General features: G+C 46.3%; 4 protein-coding genes across 5 annotated transcripts in view; 3 read left to right on the forward strand and 1 right to left on the reverse strand.

Moving 5' to 3' along the window:
• Positions 1-502, forward strand: part of engase (endo-beta-N-acetylglucosaminidase) — a 10,505-nt gene extending 10,003 nt beyond the window's left edge. Inside the window, exon 14 of the mRNA XM_062984677.1 lies at positions 1-502. This exon is cut by the window's left edge and continues 300 nt beyond it. Coding sequence (XP_062840747.1) covers positions 1-78 — 78 coding nt within the window. The 3' untranslated portion in view covers positions 79-502.
• Positions 503-574: 72 nt separating this feature from the next.
• On the reverse strand, positions 575-5,483 carry scpep1 (serine carboxypeptidase 1). Its single transcript, XM_063018719.1, has 13 exons — positions 5,318-5,483; positions 4,331-4,467; positions 4,153-4,242; positions 3,776-3,931; positions 3,500-3,574; positions 3,150-3,222; positions 2,992-3,029; positions 2,694-2,822; positions 2,490-2,580; positions 2,148-2,261; positions 1,888-2,025; positions 1,098-1,261; positions 575-848 (listed from the first exon to the last, which is right to left on the reverse strand). Exons 1-13 carry the CDS (start codon positions 5,391-5,393, stop codon positions 786-788), a joined length of 1,344 nt encoding a protein of 447 aa, XP_062874789.1. The 5' UTR covers positions 5,394-5,483; the 3' UTR covers positions 575-785.
• A 545-nt stretch (positions 5,484-6,028) lies between these two features.
• Positions 6,029-10,814, forward strand: coil (coilin p80). Its single transcript, XM_063018806.1, has 7 exons — positions 6,029-6,313; positions 8,291-9,443; positions 9,542-9,631; positions 9,775-9,822; positions 9,963-10,032; positions 10,159-10,247; positions 10,475-10,814. The coding sequence occupies exons 1-7, from the start codon at positions 6,036-6,038 to the stop codon at positions 10,532-10,534; spliced, it is 1,788 nt and encodes a 595-aa protein (XP_062874876.1). The 5' UTR covers positions 6,029-6,035; the 3' UTR covers positions 10,535-10,814.
• An 825-nt stretch (positions 10,815-11,639) lies between these two features.
• rab11fip4a (RAB11 family interacting protein 4 (class II) a) overlaps positions 11,640-22,500 on the forward strand; it is a 16,495-nt gene continuing 5,634 nt past the window's right edge. The window contains exons 1-11 of one of the 2 annotated variants that reach the window (XM_063019060.1): positions 11,640-11,927; positions 12,891-12,978; positions 14,523-14,617; positions 19,506-19,642; positions 19,887-20,054; positions 20,595-20,729; positions 20,973-21,008; positions 21,138-21,237; positions 21,332-21,435; positions 21,825-21,965; positions 22,133-22,214. In XM_063019060.1, coding sequence (XP_062875130.1) covers positions 11,760-11,927; positions 12,891-12,978; positions 14,523-14,617; positions 19,506-19,642; positions 19,887-20,054; positions 20,595-20,729; positions 20,973-21,008; positions 21,138-21,237; positions 21,332-21,435; positions 21,825-21,965; positions 22,133-22,214 — 1,254 coding nt within the window. In that variant the 5' untranslated portion in view covers positions 11,640-11,759. Of the gene's footprint in view, positions 11,928-12,890; positions 12,979-14,522; positions 14,618-16,961; positions 17,907-19,505; positions 19,643-19,886; positions 20,055-20,594; positions 20,730-20,972; positions 21,009-21,137; positions 21,238-21,331; positions 21,436-21,824; positions 21,966-22,132; positions 22,215-22,500 lie in introns of those variants that run through there. The other variant, XM_063019061.1, reaches the window with a different exon arrangement.

Genomic DNA, 22,500 nt, shown 5'->3' on the forward strand with positions numbered 1-22,500 from the left:
CCGGTGAGCTGGGGGGGCGTCGGCGTACCCGAATCACAGTGGGGCCGGAAGACGCTGAGCTACACACACAGCGCATAAACACACACTGTTCTACTGGACTCATCTGGGACGAATTGGAATGCTGAGTGTGATCGTACAGAAAATTCCCCCACACACATTCCAGAACCTTGTGGGAATCCTGCCAAGAAGAGTGGAGACTGTTATAGCTGCAAACAGGGTGGGTGTGGAGGCTTTATATTAATGCTCAACCAGCTCATAGTCAGGCATCCACATACTGTTGGTCCTAGCGTACATTATTTTATTCAGCAACTTTAATCCGAGGTTTAATTCTGAACGTGTTTCTGCTAGGAGTGAAACGTTAAAAATCTTTTCTTTCTATTTGTATCAGTTAAATAAAGACTGAAGAGAAATAAACACCTCACACTTTTTACTGAGGGTTTCTGGATGTGGTTTGTACTGTTAATAATAATAATAATAAAATCATTTTATAATAATAATAAAAGCTTGTGATTGGATGAAGGTCTGAGATTATTAAACTGTTCATTTGAACATATTTATTATCAAGACAAAAATGTAAAAAAAATCATTTTATTTCAGACGTGGATTAAATGTAAAAGCTCGTCAGTTTCATCAGACGCCACAAAAACAAACAAACAAACAAAAACACTTGTGCAGAATCAGATTTTTGGTGTGAAGCTGAAATAAGAGGATTGGACGCCGCACCCCCCCACCCCATCTCGTCCAGGTCTTCTGTCTGATTGTCCTAAATGAAGCAGCAATCTTCATCACTCCTGCTGCGTCACCATCTTCATCATCCTCAGCGCCATCGGGCCCTGATCCGCCGGGATCTACAGAGCGAGAGAGAGACACACAGAGATACAGTTACACACACAGTGAGTGGAGCTCAGCTCTGCTATCAGCCGGCCGGGCGCCCACACAGACACACAAACGGCTCAGGGCTTATAAGTGCTGCAACCCAAACTGGAGGCTCAGGTACAGGGCAGCTGGAGCTCAGTGGTAAGATACTATACTGATGTATCTATAATGATGTAGATGTACAGCTCGCTCGACTGTGGACAGTGGTGCAGTAGAGTTACCATGTGTCCAGCTTTAAGGATCCAGTAGAAGGAGAAGTTCTTGTAGGTCTTATAAAAAGCTCCAGTTTGTCCAGCAGATTGTGGATCTTCTAGCGGCGTCCACTTCATCTGACTGAACTGATCCAGACCGGCCCACTTCAGCTTCTTCACCCAGAACTCCTGTCCTGTAACACACACACACACACACACACCATCATGGCTACAGTTTCCTACTGCACACTAAACCTGATCTCTTCCTCTCCATCATCTTCATCCTTTACTATTCTGGTCTGGGTCACAGTGGGTCCAGTTCCCCTGACAGGACGCCGATCCATCACGAGGCCTCGTGTCTGCACACCGCTACAGGTCACAGTTGGCGGCAGCAGATTAGCGTACGTACGTGATCAAGATCTGTGTGAGCGCTCAGCACTGACCGACCAATAAGAAACGGACACGGTCAGAAGGAGGTGGAGCAAGAGAGAGGATCGGGATAGAAACTGGGAACTGGTAATGACTAAATGAGAAGATAATGAGGATAAAAGTGCATTTCAGTTTATGAAGTGAAATATGATGGAGGTGTGAAATCAGCTACTGCATCCAAAACCATGAATGATTAGAGATGATTGGATGTACATGATTGGTTAACGAAGATGAGTGGATAAAGCTGATTGGTTAGTTAATAAGATTGAATGAACCTGACTGGATGAAGAGGATTGGATGAATCTAATTGGATGAATGAATCTGATTGGATGAATCTGATTGGCTGAACCTGATTGGATGAATCTGATTGGCTGAGTGAGTGAGATGTTACCCATGGTGTCCACGATTAGGTCCAGTTGTCCGTTGTAGACGGTGACGTTCACTCCTGCAGCCAGGAGCTCGTCTACAACATCAATCACCGGCTTCATAAAGTCTCCCGCCATGCTTAAAAACACTTCCTCCGCCTGTCCTGCACACACACACACACACACACACACACACACACACACACACACACACAGAGCTGAGCATGCTGGGAGCTGAGGGTCACATGACTCTGTAGGAGGTGGTAGATGGTGAGGTGATCTGTACCTCCCCATGTGACGTTTTTGGGAATGATGCCCAGCTTCTCTCTGATTGGTCCGTTCATCAGCTGTGAGAGCGACTGGCGCTGCAGTGGGTGAACATGGCGCCGCGTCAGAGCAGCTGGAGGAACACCAACACAAACAAACCTGAGAACCTTCAGTCAATGATAAAACATTTATAATCATTCATTAATTAACGAGGCGCTCGTGTGATGCAGATCCTGTGATCTGGGTTCAAATCTTATGAGTGCTATCGGCCGGTTGGGCGCCTGTTTTGGTACGTTTTTAATCTTTTGTGAATTTTATTGGTTAAACGCTGTAATTACTGCTGCAGACGTTCGGACCTTACCGAGGAATCCTTCACCCGCGCTGCTGCTGGATGTGAGCAGGTCGCTGTCGTCCCGGGTCAGGATGTTGTAGAAGTTCACGCCGTTGGTGTTCTGGAACCACAACAGAAGTTCAGCTCACACACTCACACACACACACACACACACACACACACACTCACACACACACACACACACACACCCACACTATATATGTGTGTGTGTACCTGTTCGATAACGTTCTCAGTAACACTCCACAGCTGGGTGGCGCTCTCGTACTCTCCCTGCTCCACCGCCTTCTGAACTTCCTTCGCTGATTGCATCACTTCCTTCAGACCAGCATCATCCAGCAGAGACTGTACACAGTTACACAGACATCACCGCCGGGCACCATGGCAACCACACCCAACATGCACCACACACGCTGTGCTACCCACCGAGCCACCGTGCCGCCCAACGGTGTGTGTCGGTGAGTGTGTGTGTGTATTATTAAATACTGTACTGATGGTTTGAAGTGGAACTCACAGTGCTGTACAGGTACGGTCCCCACGTCAGAACTGAGTCTGTCAAGGAAAAGATCATCATCATCATTACTGTTATTCTATTATTATTATTAAATATTAAAGATGAAGCCGATTGTTCCCCAGAAACATGATTAGATCATCAGATGAAGAGTTACAGACCAATAGGAGAAATCCATGAGTCTCCCAGAGCCACGCCCGCAAAACGACACTTTATAGATCCACTCTGTACCGCCTGGAGAGAAACACACACACACACACACGTTTAGAGGAAGTACACACTGCAGAAACACACACACACACACACACACGTTTAGAGGAAGTACACACTGCAGAAACACACACACACACACACACACACTTCCGGTTTCAGTCACCATCAGCTGAGTGTGAGAACACAGAGACGGAAATATTAAAAGACGCTGCGACTGGTCTCCATTATTAATACCCACTGTGTGTGTGTGTGTGTGTGTGTGTGCGTGTGTGTGTGTGTGCGTGTGTGCGTGCGTTACCTTGTTGAGCTCCAGTCCGATAGCAGACGCCATCTTTCCTCCGTACGACTCAGAGAAGATGTAGAACGGAACTTTCTGTACCAGAGAGAGAAATCAAACCCAGAACTCATCACGGGTTCAGACTGAATATTACAGGGTTGCTCAGGGGTCCAGTTATAAGAACAAACAGTTGTATTGTTGTGTGTGTGTGTATTTATAGGCTGTATTGTGTGTGTGTGAGTGTGTGTGTGTGTGTGTGTGTGTGTGTGTGTGTGTGTGTGAGTGTGTGTGTGGTACCTGGAATTCAGTTCTCTTGGTGAAGAAGTGCTTCAGTAGAACCATCATGTCTGCCGCCACCATCGCCACGTTTTTGGTGAGAGCTCCATACGAGTCGGTGTAGCTGTAACCCGTTCCTACAGGATTATCCACGAACAGAACACTCGCTGCGTTCACCTACACACACACACACACACACACACACACACACACACACACACACACACACACACACAGTCTGATCACATGGTCTTAATACTGTTTGTTCAAGCTCATGTTCGGGTGTCCAGATACTTTTGGCTATATAGAGTGTGTAATCTATGAAGCAGCAGATCTGCCATGAATTCAGTGACTGTCCACAGTCGAGCGAGCTGTACCTGGATCACACACACACTCACCCAGGACGTGTCCCTCTGCTGCAGGTTGGTGTCCAGCGGTCCGATCTCAGCGAAGTTCCCGAACCCACAGCCGGATCCTCCAGGTCCTCCCTGTTCCCAACACCACACAGATCAGGGATCAGCAGGACGCTCGGGGCCACGCCCGAGCCCGATAGTTCTGGTTATGTGAGGAACCCACCTGAAGCCACATGATGAGAGGAAGATCCTGGAAGCTGCTGGAGGAGCCGTTAGCGTAGTAGAGCCACCAGAACATGTGAGCGCCGTCCCGCACCTCCACGTAGTCCCACGCCTCCTTCCCCGAAACCACGGAGACGCCTGGGGCGATAGAGCAGCGTGATTACAGTCAGTGAAGGAGGTTCTAATAAAATCACTTCACACAGCAAAGCATCCTGCTCATGGAGTTACACTACAGGCCAAAAGTATGTGGACACCACTCCTCGTTACTGACCTCAGGTGTCTCAGACACACATGTTTTATATTTATATTAAATAAAGGATATGCTTTTAAATTTGTGGCAACAGTTTGAGGAAGGTCCTCTCCTGTTCCAGCATAAAGACGAGTTCAGTGTAGAGGAACGTAAACAAATCCTGACCCAGTACACCGCTGATCCAGGTTCTAATTCAGAGCGGCTTTTACTGGTTTATGGACTACACTAGATCATCCAATTAAATCCTTCTTCCTTAGGTGAGGGCAAACTATGCCTGTTTATGTGGGCACAGAGAAGCCAGCAGCTGTAATCAATCACAATCAGTAGTGAGGAATCAGGAGGTCATAAGTTCAATAAAACTCTCTACACCCGCACATCCATCATCAGAGGTGCTGTCTGTTCATGTTCTACCAGCGCTTTATCCTGGTCAGGGTCGCAGTGGGTCCTGCACCGAATCACAAACTTGTACCCACAATCACGTGATTGATTTATTCAGAGACACATTAATAAGAGCTGCAGAAATGATTATAACGCTTCATTACAGTTCACACGAACTCCGGACCTGAACCAAAACATCAAAGGAAACAAAATTAAACAACAGATCTGAAGATCAAACGAGCCGCCAATTAAACCGGATCACTTTAATCAACCTCAAAGTGCCGCATCCAGCTCCTTAACTCCTGCAGCACAGAGACACAAACTGCCTCCACACACGGAGGAGGAAACGAACCCGCTTACCCAGGTGAAAACATGATCCCAACATCAAAGCAGAGATGAAAGTGAAAACAAAAACACCGCCGAGCTTCATCTTCATCCTCCTCAGCCTCACTGTAACTGATCCGGATCAAAGTTCTGCTCCTGCTCCTGATTCTGATTCAGACCTGATCCGAATTGTCAGCACCTGGGTCAGCTGACCCTCAAACTTCTACAGATCACGTGACCTCCGAATCACCTGACCTAGACTCGGAAATTCCCCTTTATTCCCCGTCTCACCTGTAGAGGGCAGCAGTGAAGCTCCGCGCTCCGGGACACTGACCAGTTTTATTTTAATCATTTTTATTTATACAGCAGCAGGTTAAAGTGATTTACAGAGCAAAACTGCACTGATACAATTATTTTAAATAAGACAAAATAAAAAGTAAATAATTAAATGAAAAGAAATGCTTAATTAAAACTAAAATTAATGAATAAATACACAAATAAATCAAACAATGACGCTCTTTGTTGTTACGCTGATTATATGATTTATAATAATAATGATTTTTATATATATTGTAATTTAGACTCCATGTTAATGCTGTTTCATCGCGTTTTATCGGCTCTAATACAGTAAAAGTCCTGAGCGTGACGTCACGTGCAGAGTAAAAGTCCCCAGTGTGACGTCATGTTCCGCTCTTGTAGAAGGCCGAGCGTGCGGCGGTAACGCACATGCGCAGTGAGACTCGGCTGGATCAGGATGGCATGTTGCTCGGGTGTTTGCTCTGGTGTAGGTGGTGCGGGCGGCGTGGTTCGGGTTCGGTTATGTTTCGACTACCCCCCGCCGTGCCTGGTGCAGTGCAGGATGAGCTGGGTTCTGCTGGACCTGCGGGAGTGCCGGGTGATCACGGACGTGGTGAGTGTGATCAGGGAGAAGTTCCAGTACAGCAGGAGGACCGAGCTGGACCTGTACCTGCAGGACTGTTACCTGCCCCCCGCAGAGAGCGCTCACCTGCTCCGGGACAGCGACACCCTCAGGTCAGTCACCTTCCTCATCTTTACATCGTACTCACAGCGAGAAGGTCTGGGGTTCGAGTCCCACGTCATTTCTTTGTGGAGTTTGGCACGTTCTCCCCTCGTGTCTGTGGGTTTCCTACGGGCGCTCCGGCTTCCTCACACAGTATAAAGACGTGCTGTGTGTGTGTGTGTGTGTGTGTGTGTGTGTGTGTGTGTGTGTGTGTGTGTGTGTGTGTGTGTGTGTTATAATTGTGTGTGTGTGCGCACATGCACGCCCTGTGATGGACTGGTGACCCATCCAGGGTGTTTTGCCTAGTGACTTGGACCCACCGCAACCCTGACCAGGATAGAGCGGTGGATGACTTCAGAAGTTCTGATGGTTTCCTGCTGTACGAGGTTCTTCATCATTTAGTTTCACATCTCGGCCTCCTGCTTCCTCATCACTGACTGATTACTCTGTTAAACACAGCCTGTGGCGTCTCTGTGCCCATATAAACAGGGCTAGTTTGGCTGCACTCATTGCGGAGCACGAGGAACAGCAGTAGTGCTCTTCAGAAAGGCTGAGAAGAAAATCATTCAGCTTTGATGCTGAGAGGATGTTCAGGTGTGATCCAGGAACCACCAGAATCAGGTCTGGATCATGTGACTGACCACAGTCATACAGGCTTTACTCTGCTGTGTGCTCACAAGCTTTGTTCTGGTGCGAGTATAAAGCTTGCTCGACTGGACGCTTTTCCAGACCTGATTTTATGGAGGTTCTTGGAGGGGTTTATTGGTGGAGCGTACGATCTGCAACTCTCTGTAGGATTCCATCGCTGGCACACCGATGTCACGATGCATCCGGAAGCTTCACACACATCAGCTTCACACACGTCAGCTTCACACACATCAGCTTGACACACATCAGCTTCACACACAACAGCTTCACACACGTCAGCTTCACACACATCAGCTTGACACACATCAGCTTCACACACGTCAGCTTCACACACGTCAGCTTCACACACATCAGCTTCACACACATCAGCTTGACACACATCAGCTTGACACACATCAGCTTCACACACAACAGCTTCACACACGTCAGCTTCACACACGTCAGCTTCACACACATCAGCTTGACACACATCAGCTTCACACACAACAGCTTCACACACAACAGCTTCACACACATAAGCTTCACACACATCAGCTTCACACACATCAGCTTCACACACATCAGCTTCACACACATCAGCTTCACACACAACAGCTTCACACACATAAGCTTCACACACATAAGCTTCACACACATAAGCTTCACACACATAAGCTTCACACACATAAGCTTCACACACATCAGCTTCACACACATAAGCTTCACACACAACAGCTTCACACACATCAGCTTCACACACAACAGCTTCACACACATCAGCTTCACACACATCAGCTTCACACACATAAGCTTCACACACAACAGCTTCACACACATCAGCTTCACACACAACAGCTTCACACACATCAGCTTCACACACAACAGCTTCACACACATCAGCTTCACACACATCAGCTTCACACACATCAGCTTCACACACAACAGCTTCACACACATCAGCTTCACACACAACAGCTTCACACACAACAGCTTCACACACAACAGCTTCACACACATCAGCTTCACACACATCAGCTTCACACACATCAGCTTCACACACATCAGCTTCACACACAACAGCTTCACACACATCAGCTTCACACACAACAGCTTCACACACATCAGCTTCACACACATCAGCTTCACACACATCAGCTTCACACACATCAGCTTCACACACAACAGCTTCACACACATCAGCTTCACACACAACAGCTTCACACACATCAGCTTCTCCATCAGTCTTGGTGTTTGTTCAGCCACTAGAGGTCGCTGAAGTGCACAGGGGAACTGAGTATGTTTAAAACGCTGGTATGTATTATGGTGGACCCCGTTACTGACTGTGTTCCCGTTATGAACAGGGTGAAGGTTTGCAGTCCCGTCTCTGATCACGTGATGAGGAAGAGGCGGCGTGAGGAGGAGGATGAACCGCTTCAGGAGCACGGGGCGTCGGGGGAACCCAAAAGCAAGAAGAAACACAAGAAGAAGAAGCAGCAGCTCGTGGTTACAGAGGAACCGTCGTGCTCCAAACCCAGATCGGAGCAGAAGAAGCTTCCTGATCCTCCCGTCACTGTGAACGGGAAATCTAAACGGAGCAGAACCGCGACCTCACCGCATGAACCGCCTGCAGAGGTCAAACCTTCATCTGAGGAGGAACCAGCGCCTGTTCCAAAGAGCTCAAAAATCCAGCCGCAATCCAGCACCAGTGCAAAAACGGAGCAGGAGCGGCCGGCAGGTTCATCATCACACAACAAGGGTCCTTCAACTGCGAAAAAATCCACAATCTCCTCAAAACCACTCACAGTTCCACCGAAATCAGCTTCCACCTCTAAACCAGGGAGGAAAACACAGAATTCATCTTCATCATCATCATCATCAGATGAGAACGAAGCTCCAGTGGTGAAAAGAAAATCAACAATCACTGTGAAACCATCAGCACCACAGAACCAGTCCAGATCAAACCAGCAAACATCTACAGACTCTTCATCATCATCATCGGAGGAGGAGGATTCCAGCAAATCATCAACCAAGAACGCTCCAAAATCCACAGGAGAACCTACCAAAGCTACCACTAAAAACTCCACAGGTTCTCAAGCGCTTAAAAAACCTCAGCCGCCGCCCTCCTCCGACTCCTCCTCAGACGACGAGGTCCCTCCCAAACCTGCAGCAGAACCCCGGTCGTCCTGCCCGGGCCCTCTGGAGAACGGCTCTACCCCCGTCCCTCTCACCCCCGTCAGCAAGAACCTACCAAACCACCAGCAGAACGGCGGCAGCGACTCGGGCAGCAGCGACACAGAGCTGGTGATAAAGAGGCCGCACCCTCAGGTCACCCCGGCGCAGACCCCCCGCGGGAGGGGCCGAGGGCTCCCGGACAGAGCCAGGAGTCGAGGAGGGGGCCGCGGGGGGTTCGGGAGGGCCCGAGGGACGCCGTGGAAACAAGGCTTTCATCACACCTACCAGCATGAGGAGAAACATCAGAGAGAGACGCTCAGCAACAGGAGTGTACTGCTGCAGGTACACACACACACACACACTCGTACACACACACACACACACACTTATACACTCATATACACACACACACACATGCTTATTTGTGTGTGTGTGTGTAGAATCCTCCTGACCCGGTGGTGAGGCGTGATTATGATGCTCTTCCTCTCCTCGCTGCTCCTCCTGCTGTGGGAACCAAAATCGCCTTCAAGGTAAAAACGGACCTGGACCGGATTCGTTTGAGTTTTATATTGATTTATTTACATTATTATTATATTTCGGTTGTAATTGATATTTGTTTATGTTGATTTATTTATGTTGTAGTTAACGTTGTTGTTGTTGTTTTCTCCTGTAGCTGTTGGAGTTGACGGAGAACTACACTCCGCAGGTGTCCGATTATAAAGTACGTATATTTAACCTCATTATTATTACAGACTCCTGCAGCAGTGCATCATGGGTACCTGCACCACCCACACAGGAAGAGTTCCATCACTATTGTGATGTTTCCTCTATTTTATTTTAATTACATGTGTGTGTTTACAGGAGGGGAAGGTGGTTGGATTAAATCCCAGCACCAGCATGATTGAACTGGAGCTGCTGACAAAATCCCACAGTAAGTACACTCCTCATCATCATCTGCACCGTCCGGGGGGTACGAGGGGGTACGAGGGGGTACTTTCAGCTGAGTGCTGGTGTTTAATCTGGTGTTAATCCTCTCATCATCTGGTTTGTCTCTCAGCTCCTGCTGAACCTGGAAAGTTTGATCTGGTTTATCAGAACCCGGACGGATCAGAACATGTGGAGTACGCCGTCACACTCGGCTCCCAGGTAACACACACACACACACACACACACAAATTTTATACACACACTACATATACAAATTTTATACACACACTACATATAAACACTTTATATATACACACAGACTGTACACACTGTGTTTGTGGTGTGTTAATCAGTTCTCGTGTGTGTGTGTTTGTGTGTGTGTGTTTGTGCGTGTGTGCGTGTGTGTGTGTGTGTGTGTGTGTGTTTGTGTGTGTGTGTGTGTGTAGCTGACTGAACGTTGGGAGTCTCTGCTGGAGCCCAGACTGATCCTGGAACAGACGACCTGATGAGAATCTTCTTTTACTTTCTCTTTTATATATAAATCTTATTTTACTACAGCTGTGTTTTTTTTTTGTGTTTCTATTTTTTATATTTTTATTTATCACCTGTGCTTGCTCTGTGGGTGTTCCTAATAAAGTGCTCAGTGTGTGAAGATAAAACTACATTTAACTAAACTGATATTATTGATTTTGTTTTATTATTTTGATTGTTTTAATAATTAAACATTTCAGTTTATTTCTGTTTATTTGAATCTTTGAAATGTGAAGCAATAAATAATAAAACCAACCACGTCAATAAATGATTTTATAAACTAAACAAATGAAACTGAATGAATGAAGGAGTTTGTAGTTTTGTAAAATAAATAAATGAGTTTGTTTTGTTATTATTATAATGAATAGGTACTACAATTAATATATTTAATGTTGTTAATGAATTAAAATAAATGACTTTTGCAGGTTAATTTTTCACATCTTCACATCTCAGTGTTACTTACTGCAGCTTTTAATTATGGCATTTAAATAAATAATTACAATTAACAGTAAAATAATTAAAAACGAAATAAATGTATAAAAAGTCACTAATTATTAAAAGATATTCATTAATAAATGAAATCAAAGATATTTCAATAAAATTAGCAGTTGTTCATGGAAAGCTAAACAAGTGAACAGCCGATAATAAAACCAGGAATAAATTATTTCATGTAAAATTAAACACATGAATTATAATATCAATATTAAAAGTAAAAGCTGGTGCAGCTGAAAGTTTGGGTCCCGAGAACCAGGGTTCAAGCCTTAATTCTGAATAGTCTGTAAATACTCCAAATTCATCTGTTCAGAAACATGCAGAAGGTGGGTTGGCTGCTCTAAATAACCCATAAGTGTAAGTGAATGAGGTAGCACCGGACGCAGCGCAACCCTGACCAGGCTCAAACAAAAACATCGGCTCAGTTCACCCTTCTCTGAATGAATCAGTGAGTCGAATGATCGAATCACTTTTCCGAGCTGAGCCGAATCGGAATCGTTTTGCAGGTGATTTGTTGTTGAGCTTCGGTGGGCGGGGCTTGTGTTCTGCGTCACGACTCTCGGATCATCTGGTGCTGATGCTGGAGGTGATGATGCTGGAGGAGATGATGATGATCAGAGTGAACCGAACCGAGCTGAGATGATGCCCCTCACACTCCGTCTCTCTCTGCTCTCCACTGATTCCCTCTGACTGTAGTGAGGAGACAGGATGGAGGGCAGGATGGAGGGCACGGTGCCCCCTCAGCCCGGGCATCTGCTGGTGCTGCTGAGGAAGCTGAAGGAGGTGTTCGAGATGTGTGATGGAGATGAGGATGGTTTCATTCGGGTCGAACACTTGGTGCGGCTCGGATCTCAGTTCGGACAAACGGATCAGGAGGTAAAAAATCATAACAGTTTTATTTATTTTAATCGTTCATGTGTGTGTTTAGCTCCCTGTAATCAGACTCAATTAAATCTGACCCATTTAATCAGTCTCACCAAATCTGACCCATTTAACCAGACTTAACTAATCAGACTTGTCTAATCAAACTCGTCTAATCTGACTCATTTAACCAGAATCATCTTATCAGACTTACCTAACCAGACTTGTCTAATCAGACTCATTTAATCAGACCAGCTGGGATGTTTATTTTGCCTCTGATTTACAGACTGATGAAGCTGTAATCAGATCTGATGTGTCTGATGTAAATAGCTCTTAATACTTGAAGCTCTGTGGGTGAAGAGTGGTGCAGCTTGTAGTGGGTGTTGCACAGCATCATGGGTCTTAATGACCCGGGTTTAATCCTCATTTACATTTGTAGCACTTAGCGGATGCCTTTATCCACAGCGACTTACAGTTCTGACTGAACACAGTTTAACAACTGAGGGTGAGGGGCCTCACTCAGGGGCCCACAGTGGCAAATTGAAGGAGGTAATGTCATTGTCTAATCCTTGTCTTTGTTCAATGGCCGTCAGTAGTTGGGCATGTTCTCCCAGCTTCCGCTTGTACTGCAGAAGGTGGATTGTTTGCTCTAAATGACCTTATGGCCAAAGTATTTGGACACCCCCTGTTTTAGCCACACCCAGTACTAACAGGTGTAAAAATTATGATCCGGTTCTAGTATTTGGTTGGGCCATTCTGAGACTCTCCTGAAGCACTGCGGTGTTGTTTTGGCTCTGTGCTTTGGGTCACTGGTGTGATGAATGGTGAAGGTAAGGTTATAGTGTAGAATATTATAGTATTGTAAGGTAATGTAGGGTACAGTATAGTGTAGTATGTTGTTTAGTGTAGTACAGTACAGTATTTTGCTGTTATTGGTTTAATATCTTTATCGTTTGTTTCTCTTTGATCTTTTTACAGATAAGGAAGTTGGCGCAGTGTTTGGACCCGAATGCTAACGGCAGGATTAGCTTTAAAGATTTCTGTCACGGCGTGTTCACCATGAAAGGTAACAGACGGAGTATCTCTGTTTCATTTAATATCATCATATTCATATTCACAGCTCTCACAACATCACAGTACAAAAACACAACGTGAGCAAAAGTATTGGGACGCCTCACTGTGAGCGTGTCGGACGTCATGCTTCAAAAACAAACTGTATTAAAACAGAGCGACCTCTGTGTGACCTTTTCATAAACAACAGCCGAGAGTCTGAGAAGCTTCTCACAAGACTTTGAAGTGTCTCTGTGTGTGGGAATTTGTGACAGCATTCTTTAAGCCTGGGCACTGATTGATGAGTCGGTGTTCCGGTTCATCCCAGAGCTGTTGAGTGTAGCTGAGGTCAGTGCAGGACACTGGAGCTTCTTCACATCTGTATAGAGCTCACTCATGCTGGAACAGGAAAGGACCTTCCCTAAACTGATGCTGCAAAGCTAGGAGCATAAGATTTCCTTTATATGATTAATTGATTACAGCTGTTAGTAACTGCTGTGGCTGAAACACATGAATTTAGTCATGAGAAGGGGCGTCCCAATACTTTTGCATGTTGCTCTCGGTGCAGCTCAGCAGGATCTGAAGCTTCAGCTGGAATGTTTTATTCATGCTGCAGCACTTCCACGTTCCTCCATGGTTCTATAAATGGGTACGGGTGTGATTTTGGGTGCAGGGATGGAGGGGGGGGGTGCACATGTTCAGCTGCATTCTTATACACTATACAGTCAAAAGTATGTGGACACTCCTCAAAAGTCTGTGTTGCTCTGTGGCGGTTTTACAAAGCATCTTTGAAATGAACTGGAATGTCGACTGTGAGACGAGTCTTCTCCAGCATCAGTGCCTGATCTCACTAATACTCTTATGATTAAATAAGCTCCATATTTCACCTGGTTAATGTTAGGCGTCCACATACTTTTGATCATGTAGTATATTATTATACTGCTGCATGTCATTAAAATAATGAAATACAAATGCAAGCATGAATAATTTAAGGCAAACAAATTAATAATTTAATTGTTTTTGTTTTTTGTTTTCTTCATCGTGTTTATTGCTGTGAAAAAGTCCCCCCCCCCCACGATTTCCTCTGTCCTTTCATGTCACACCTCTGTTTGACCTTCAGACAAAATAAATGAATCAAAGACAAACTGAGTAACCAAAAACACCATTAATGTTTAGTTTCTAGAAGAAACCCTTTATATTCAGGACCTACTGACCCTGTGTGAAAAAGTAATCACCCCTAACCCCCCCCCCACACACACACACTCATCTGATGACCGGAGATCAAACGTTCAGGTCACTGATGTTCCGCTTCTCTCTGCTTTCAACTCTGAACCATTCATAAAAGGTCCTGAAACAGCATCTCAGCTCACAGGAACCCAACACCTACTAACCCAGAACTGTTACTGGTTCTTCTGCCCCAGTATTTGTTTTTATTCCTTTATACACCAAATATCTAAGAATAATTAATTATCCTCAGTAATTAAAAGTTCTACAAAACCAGTTCTGTACAGTTATCATCAGAACTGAAAGTTCCTCTTGTGGTTCCTCTTGTTGTTTTAGGATGTGAGGAGATCCTGAAGAACCTCCTGGATTCAACCAGCACCAATGATCATTCATATCACACCCACAACACCCACAACATCTTCTACTGTCAGGTAGGGTCACTGTTATAAGTTATTATAAAAGTAAAAAGTAATATTATAATAGAAATATTTGCTTATTTATTGTGATTTATTCCTCATTCATGTATGAACGCTGCAATATAAAGCGCAACTTTAGTTTTTCACCGCTAGGGGGCACCAGAATGCTCAAACACATTGATTCATTTTTATCTCCTCAGGAAGAATCGATTCTGATTCTGAATTTGTTCCTCTCTGATGGGTCTTTGTTCTAATCCCTCTCAAAACCAAAACCACAGAAACTTTCTCCAGACTTTAATCTGATCAGAGTAAAAATCAGAACCGAGAAACTGGACTGAATTAGATCTGATCACGGTTATAAAACGTATCGAATGATTCATTCAAATGATTCATTAATGAATCAGAACGATTCTTTCCCGAATCAAACATCATTTATTGAAAACATGCTAATAGGAATGATGCAGCAGGGAGATTGGCGATGTCTGGCTGGAGCTGATGTAGAATCTGCTTCATATAAAGTGTGTGGTGCACACAAGGACGGATTAAGGATAGTCTGGGCCCCTGGGCAAAGAGTTGCCCAGGGCCCCCTCCAAAAACATAAATAGATTAATACATTAAACCAGAGTTTCTCAACCTTTACTCAGTCACGGCACCCTTTAAAAGTGTTCAAAATATTGAATTACCCCAGCCTACAATGTATTGAAAGGCACTTCATCTCTGCGTCCCTCCTTGCGCCACACCCCCCTCCCCCTTGGTGGAGCAACGCTCGATCGGCACCCCCCCCCCTCCCCTTGTGGAGTTGGTGCGTACGGTGGCTTGCCTGGCAATTTCTAGGTCCCTAGAAGATCAAGGACCCATGGTGAACGACTTCTGTAGAAGTCTAGGGGCCCCAAAAGCATGGCTAGGGCCCCCAGAGCCCCCCCTCAGGACCCCCTAACCTCGAGGGCCCCTGGGCGCTGGCCCCACTGGCCCGGTCAGTAATCCAGCCATGGGTGCACATTATAACCTCAACTGGTGGAGGATTGTGGGAACAGTAGACTGACGGGGTGAGTTTGTGGAACGGTGGGTCGAGTTATAACGGAACACCATCGATTAATCGATTAATCGTCCAGTCCTGATAACAAAACTTCTATGAATCCTGAGAGAGAATCTGAGGGCCAAATAAAACCTGTGTGTATATAAATTCATCCAATGTGTGTGTGTGTGTGTGTGTGTGTGTGTGTGTGTGTGTGTGTGTGTGTGTGTGTGTGTGTGTGTGTGTGTGTGTGTGTGTGAGGACATCATGGCTGAGGTTACCTGTGTTTGTGTTTATTTAGAGGTTTGAACCGGACAGGGTGCAGATGAACCACACCTACACTGAATAACACTCACTGTTACTGGACTGCTGTAAACAGGGTTGCCAAATTCATCATCAAAAACATGAATGAACTGATTCCTCTGATAATTCTGGCACATTTATACAGTTATAATCTGTATTATTGAATATTAACAGTACGACTCCTAAAGCTGTCCACAGTTTAATGCAAAAGTTTGTGCACCCCTGATTTAGAGGCACATTTTAATCATTTTAAAGAGGAGAAAAGGAACCACAACATCTACAGCAACATATTCACTGAACACTGTTCTGTAAGTGTTTATACTTTGTTACTTTATTCTTTAAATAATAACTGTAGCTTGCAAAAGTTTGTGGACACAGCTACATTAGTACTTTCCACCTGCTGAGGTCTTCTCAGATAATCTCACATTATGTTTAGGATCAGAGCTCAGATCACCATGAGGTTCCACTCCAAACTTTCACAGATTTTGAGGATCGTCCCTGTCGTGGAGCTGCAGGAGTTTCTTGACCGTGTGATGTTTCACTGGCTGCCACCAAAACATGACGGATCCTCCACCAGTCAGAGAGGTGTTCTTTTACCCAACACTCTGAATGTTCCTCTGGTGAATTTGGGAGTGGTTTTTGATCCTCCACACGTTGATGTTTGTGATGAGGCTCTTCTATGGTTCTGTAGTGATCCGCTTCCCTGCTGCAGGTCCTTCACTGTCATGTGGGGGTTTGGTTCTGTGTTGAGCGGTTCTATCTGGGTGGGTTCTAGACTCTCAGATCTGTTCATGGTCCCTGCGGTGGTTTCGTCTCCTGCTCTGTAGAAATCAGTCTGCTTCTGTTTTATGGGTGGCGGTGTGATCACACTGTGTGTGTGTGTGTGTGTGTGCGTGCGTGTGTGTGTGTGTGTGTGTGTGTGTGTGTTGCAGTGGAACGTTCACACACTTGTCACCGCCGGGGACGGTCCTGCTGAATAGTTGCCTGGCAACAGTGAGAGAGAGAGTGTGGGTGAGAGAGAGAGGAGTGGTCAGAGCCAAACAACTGTTGGCGGTGTGTGTGTGTGTGTGTGTGTGTGTGTGTGTACACGTGTTTAAACGTGCCTGGTAACCGCGCAGGATCTCAGCACTGCTGTGTGTGTGAGAGGATCTTGGAGATGCTGCGCCGGTTTTATGGGACGTGTTGCCGGTTCTAATCTCGGTGGATTGATGGAACTGTAGATTTAGGGAGCGGTGCATCGGGAGGACGTGGACTGAGGGAACGCCGGATCAGGGGAACAGTGGGGTAAGAGAACGGGGATTTAGGGAGTAGAGGACTGAGGGAACGGTGCAGTAAGAGGACGAGGACTGATGGAACTGTAAATGAGGACACTGGATTAGTGGAACACTGGAATAACTGAACTGTGAACCCTGGGAAAATTGAGTTACATTAGTGAGCTGGTGGACTGGGACTGCAGTGGATAAGTGGAACAGTGGATGTAAGGAGTAGCAGACTGAGGAACGGTGCAGTGAGAGGACGGGGGATTGATGGAACTGTATATTTAGGGAGCGGTGCATCAAGAGAACGTGGACTGAGGGAACACTGGATCAGGGGAACAGTGGGGTAAGAGAACTCTGGATTGAGGGAACGATAAATTAACAATAAATAAACGGTGGGATTTAAGGAGCGACTGATCTGGAGGACGGAGGAGGATTGTTGGAGAAGTTCAGAGGACGGTGGAGAGAAGGAACGTTTAATTGGGAGAACAGTGGACCAACTTAAATTAGGGAGCTGGTGGATTGGGACTGCAGTGGCGTGAGGAATCTAGAGAACTGATCTGATCTGGAGAAGGGACGAGGATTGTTGGAACAGTTTTGAAGGACTGAGGAACAGCTGAGTGATGGGACGCTGACGTGACTGGGAGAGGAGAGGACTGGGAGAACTGGATGTGTGCTGGTGATGGAGGGTGGAGAAGGTGGAGGAGATCACTCCGCCCTGATGCACCAGGTACGAGGAGATGTGGGTGTGGTGGGTGAGCATCGCTGAGGTTCTGATCTGGTTTCTCGTGATGTTCCTGAGCGCTGTGTACGTGCTTCAGCTCTCCATTCAACCGCTTATCTCCACCTAGTAACAGAACATCATGAGCAACAGTTAGCATTAGCGTCATGCTATCTCTTCATGCTCTTAGCCATTCCAGTAGGCGCAGTGTCACTATTCACTATTTATACAGTGGTGTGGCGGTTTAATGCGCTAGCTCTAATCTCAGCTGTGCTATCGACCGTCTGGGTGCACACACAGACACGATCGACTCTGCAGCATTAACAGTGAACCTAAAACATCTGATGACATTCAAGTGATGCTCAAGTCTGATTGGTTAATAAGAAAACACTGAATAATGAGCCAAAAGTATGTGGACACCTAACCATGTCTTTATGAACCTCACAGGGAAGGACCTTCCCCATACTGATGTCAATAGGTTAAATAAAGCATATAAAATGAATAATAATGGTTAGTAATGAGAGCACATTTCTGGGGTGTGGGAGGGCGGTTCAGTCCTCCCCTCAATCGACCACCTACGGTGTCGAGGACAAAAACGATTTCGGTCGACAGGGTCACCGACCATCGGCGCATTAGGAATGAAGGCCAGACAAAAAGCACACACACACATACAGCGTGATTAGCATGCGAATAGCGTGACCTGTTAGCCCAGTAATGGATGATCACACAGTTCTGAGCGCGCTCAGTTCACTCACTCGGCAGCAGGTGAAATAAATACAAATTAAATTTAAATAATAATAATAAATAATTATAATTTATATGTAAAATGAGCTGTATGGGGATGTGGCGTGACTGTGTGTGTGTGTGTGTGTGTGTGTGTGCAGCAGGGTGTGAGTTCTAACAGCAGCTATAACTCACAGATGTAATGAAGCTGCTATAAATATCTCCTCTCAGTGGGGGGGGGGGGGGGGGTAGAGGAGGGGGGGATAACCTCGTTAAGACTGTAGAGTTCCAAAAGTATTTGGACGCCACGTCTGATCCGTTAGTTTTAATCTTTCAGCCACACACACATACACACACACACACACGTGTGTAATGAACATAGATGAACGCTGGCGGTGGAGCGGGTCTGAAGAGCTCCACTATGTGACCAAAATTATGTGGACACCCCTCTCTCTCACTTAGAGAATAAATAATATTTTATAAAACTTTATGTCAGCAGTTTGGGGAAGGCTGTTACCTGTACCGGCAGGACTGGACCCCTGAGTATAAAGACCTGCTTTCATGTGGAGGATGTCCGGTGGCCTGCACAGAACCTTGACCTCAACCCTACTGAACACCTTTGGGATGAATTGGAACATAGAACATGAGCCAGGTCGTGTCTGAGGGAGGGAAGTGTGGGTAGTTTCTCCTCGCTGAGCTGTAACAGTGACCCCTGCTGTCTGGTCGAGTGTGATCCTCCGTATGTCCCAAGACTGCAGCAGAGGGCGCCAGAGTGCACAGGAAATTCAGCCTGTCCAAAATAGGTGGAGTTATAGTGTGTGTGTGTGTGGGGGGGGGGGGGGGTAGATCAGACCTAACTCTGGGTGTATTCGATTGTTTCCTCAGGGTGGCGATGAGCACCAGGCTAACCCGCTGTACCCGCTGGACTCTGACATGGACAGCAACGCAGCGTCCGAGACCTCCGACGGTCGCCGTGATGACAAGGAGGAAGTCGGAGGAGGACTGTTCCTACCTGCAGACAGGTGAGTGTTTCAGTGGGGTGGAATCATTCCAGTCATGAACAGACAGATCTCATGCTGCTGCGCCTCCATGCTCCACCTGCTGGTCAGACCGGGCAGTTCAGCGGCCCCGACTCCTAAAGTAGAGCAGCTCTGAGGTCACACGAGGTTCTCAGTCTGAACTCAGGTGTATAAACCAGGTGTATAAACCAGGTGTATAAACCAGGTGTATAAATCTCTGATTGTTGTTTGTTTCCTCTCGTTGTAGCTCAGCCCCGCTGGTCTCGTCAGCCTCCGCGTCCGTCATCTCGGCGGAGGAGCAGTTCGAGGATTATGGAGAGGGAGAGGACGTGGATTTTATTCCCAGCAGCCCCTGCCCCGATGATGACAATCGGACTAACGGCTTCTCCGACCTCGGCTCCTCACTGCCGTCCAGGTTACACCGATCTCACACACACACACACACACACACTCGTATACAGTGGATCCAGAAAGTATTCAGACCCCTGAGCGCTGTGCTTGCTTTGTGATGGTTGTCTGCACAGATGGGTCAGATTTATCTGCCCTCAATGTCCTCATGTGGGGCCTCATCACACGCCCAGAGTAACAGAACTTCTGGATCTTAGTTTGGTTCCGTGGCTTCTCTTCTGTTCTGTCTCGTCTCAGCATTCAGGTTTTCTGATGCTCTGAAGCGTCTTTCATTCGTGTCCAGACTTCACGTCCACATGTGGCTACTGACCAGACCGAGGCTCTCATCAGTCGTAGCTTAGCAATGAGGCTAATTGATTCCTGACCTCACGTCTCCGGTACATTCTGCACCATCTGATCCTCTACAGTTAAACACGTCCTGAATCTGCTGTATGAAGCGTATGAACGAGCTCAGTGTGTATAAGTGATAGCCGACGTCTCCAGGCCAGCCGATGGCGCCACTGTGCTGCAGTGCTGAACTGATGTATATATGGGCGTGTCTCCGCAGTGCTGGACACACCCCTCAGAAGATCCCACACCTGTATAACAGCGAGCTGATGGACGTTTATTGTTCTCAGTGCTGTAAGAAGGTGAATCTGCTCAACGACCTGGAGGCTCGACTCAAAAACCTCAAAGCTAACAGGTGAGCCGCTAATTCATCGCTAATTCATTAACAATCCCGACTTCCTCTGAGGTAACGACTTTTAATAAAATATTCATCTGTATTTAATCTAATGTACAGAGAACCAAACTGCTCAAAAGCTTTTTTTTTTACAGAGGAGCCACATGTTGTGATTCTGTATGGATTTGAATGCAAACACACCTACTGGCATGAATAATGAAGCATCGTTGTTGTTTTCTGTGTGTGTGTGTGTGTGTGTTTCAGCCCAAACAGGAAGATCTCCAGCACGGCCTTCGGGAGGTGAGAACAAAACACTCACAGTTAAAATAAACCTTCATAAACCATCAAACTTAGACAGATAGAATGATTAATAACCCATGTATACTGTGTGTGTGTGTGTGTGTGTGTGTGTGTGTGTGTGAATCACAGGCAGCTCTTCCATCACAGTAACTTCAGCAGCAGTCACGGCAGCACTGAGGATCTATTTCGGGACAGCATCGACTCCTGTGACATCGACATCACTGAAAAGGTGCACAAATCCCCACAGTCCTCATACAGACAGTTAGGATCAAATAAACACAGAGAAAGTAAGATAATGTGTGTGTGTGTGTGTGTGTGTGCAGGTGAGTTACCTGGAGAAGAAAGTTTCAGAGCTGGAGAACGACAGCCTGGCAAACGGAGACCTGAAATCTAAACTGAAGCAGGAGAACACACAGCTGGTTCACAGGTACACACACACACACACACACACACACACACCTACCTCAACACACACACACATCAACACATACACACACACTGTGTGTGTCACAGTTCACCTTTCAGCACACAATGGCCCAAAGCACAAAAACACCGGAGAGGCTTCAGGTCTCTGAATGTCCCTGAGTGGCCCAACCAGAGCTCAGACCTAAACCCCATCAAACATCTGAGAGACCTGCTGACAGCCTGAGAGAGTCGTTCATGAGAAGTGGGATAAAGCGCCCGAAGTCCTGTAGAGGAGAACCTGGAGTCTACTGAGTACACGGGGTGTGAATATTTCTGTAAAACAGAGGGTTTTAGTTTAGAATCCACTGTGTGTGTGTATGTGTGTGTGTGTGTATGTGTGTGTGTGTGTAGGGTACATGAGCTGGAGGAGCATGTGAAGGATCAGGAGTTGAGGGCTGAACAGAGTTTGGAGGAGGAGCTGAAGAGACACCGAGAGATTTACAGCAAACTGGAGAAAGACAAGAGCAACCAGATAGAAGTGCTGACTAACAGGTATATATACTATACATCATACTATACATCATATACTATGCTATAGAATACTGAGGGTTAGGGGCCTTGCTCAGGGGCCCAGCAGTGACAGGATGAGTGCTGGTGTAACATGACTTTGATGCTGGTTACACTGGGGTTCATGTGTATTTTGGATGACCTCTCCTCAGGCTGCAGCTCCTGGAGGAGAAGAACTCTGAGATGAAGGTGAACGTTTGCAGACTGAAGTCTCAGACTGAGAAACTGGATCAGGTGGGTGTGAGATCTAAACCATGTTCAGCTCCTCATCTCTAACCGAGGCTGCAGCGCCGCACCGGCGTTCCTCCTGAATCCAGAAAATCTGGGTCACTGCACCACACGCCCTCACATCTCACCACGCAGCAGGTGGCCAGTTTATTAGGAACACCGTACTAACACCGGTTAGAACCTTCAGATCTGGTGACTGGGGAGGACGCTGAATTAACTGAACTGGTTGTCATGGTGATGGTGTAATGGTGCTTCATCATGCTGGAAGTTCCAGTATAAGATGCTGAATTGA

The sequence above is a fragment of the Trichomycterus rosablanca genome, chromosome 22 (assembly GCF_030014385.1).
Source record: "Trichomycterus rosablanca isolate fTriRos1 chromosome 22, fTriRos1.hap1, whole genome shotgun sequence".
Taxonomy (NCBI): domain Eukaryota; kingdom Metazoa; phylum Chordata; class Actinopteri; order Siluriformes; family Trichomycteridae; genus Trichomycterus; species Trichomycterus rosablanca.

Bases quoted from the DNA above. Each gene is read 5' to 3' on its own strand.
- scpep1 (XM_063018719.1), bottom strand. From the start codon at position 5,393: ATGAAGATGAAGCTCGGCGGTGTTTTTGTTTTCACTTTCATCTCTGCT. The intron at 3,030-3,149 runs GTCTGTAACTCT...TTTCCTTGACAG, and splicing joins CTCATGGATTTCTCCTATTG to ACTCAGTTCTGACGTGGGGA. The intron at 849-1,097 runs GTAACTCTACTG...CTCGCTCTGTAG, and splicing joins TCCTTAAAGCTGGACACATG to ATCCCGGCGGATCAGGGCCC.
- coil (XM_063018806.1), top strand. From the start codon at position 6,036: ATGGCATGTTGCTCGGGTGTTTGCTCTGGTGTAGGTGGTGCGGGCGGC. The intron at 9,444-9,541 runs GTACACACACAC...GTGTGTGTGTAG, and splicing joins ACAGGAGTGTACTGCTGCAG to AATCCTCCTGACCCGGTGGT. The intron at 9,632-9,774 runs GTAAAAACGGAC...TTTCTCCTGTAG, and splicing joins GAACCAAAATCGCCTTCAAG to CTGTTGGAGTTGACGGAGAA.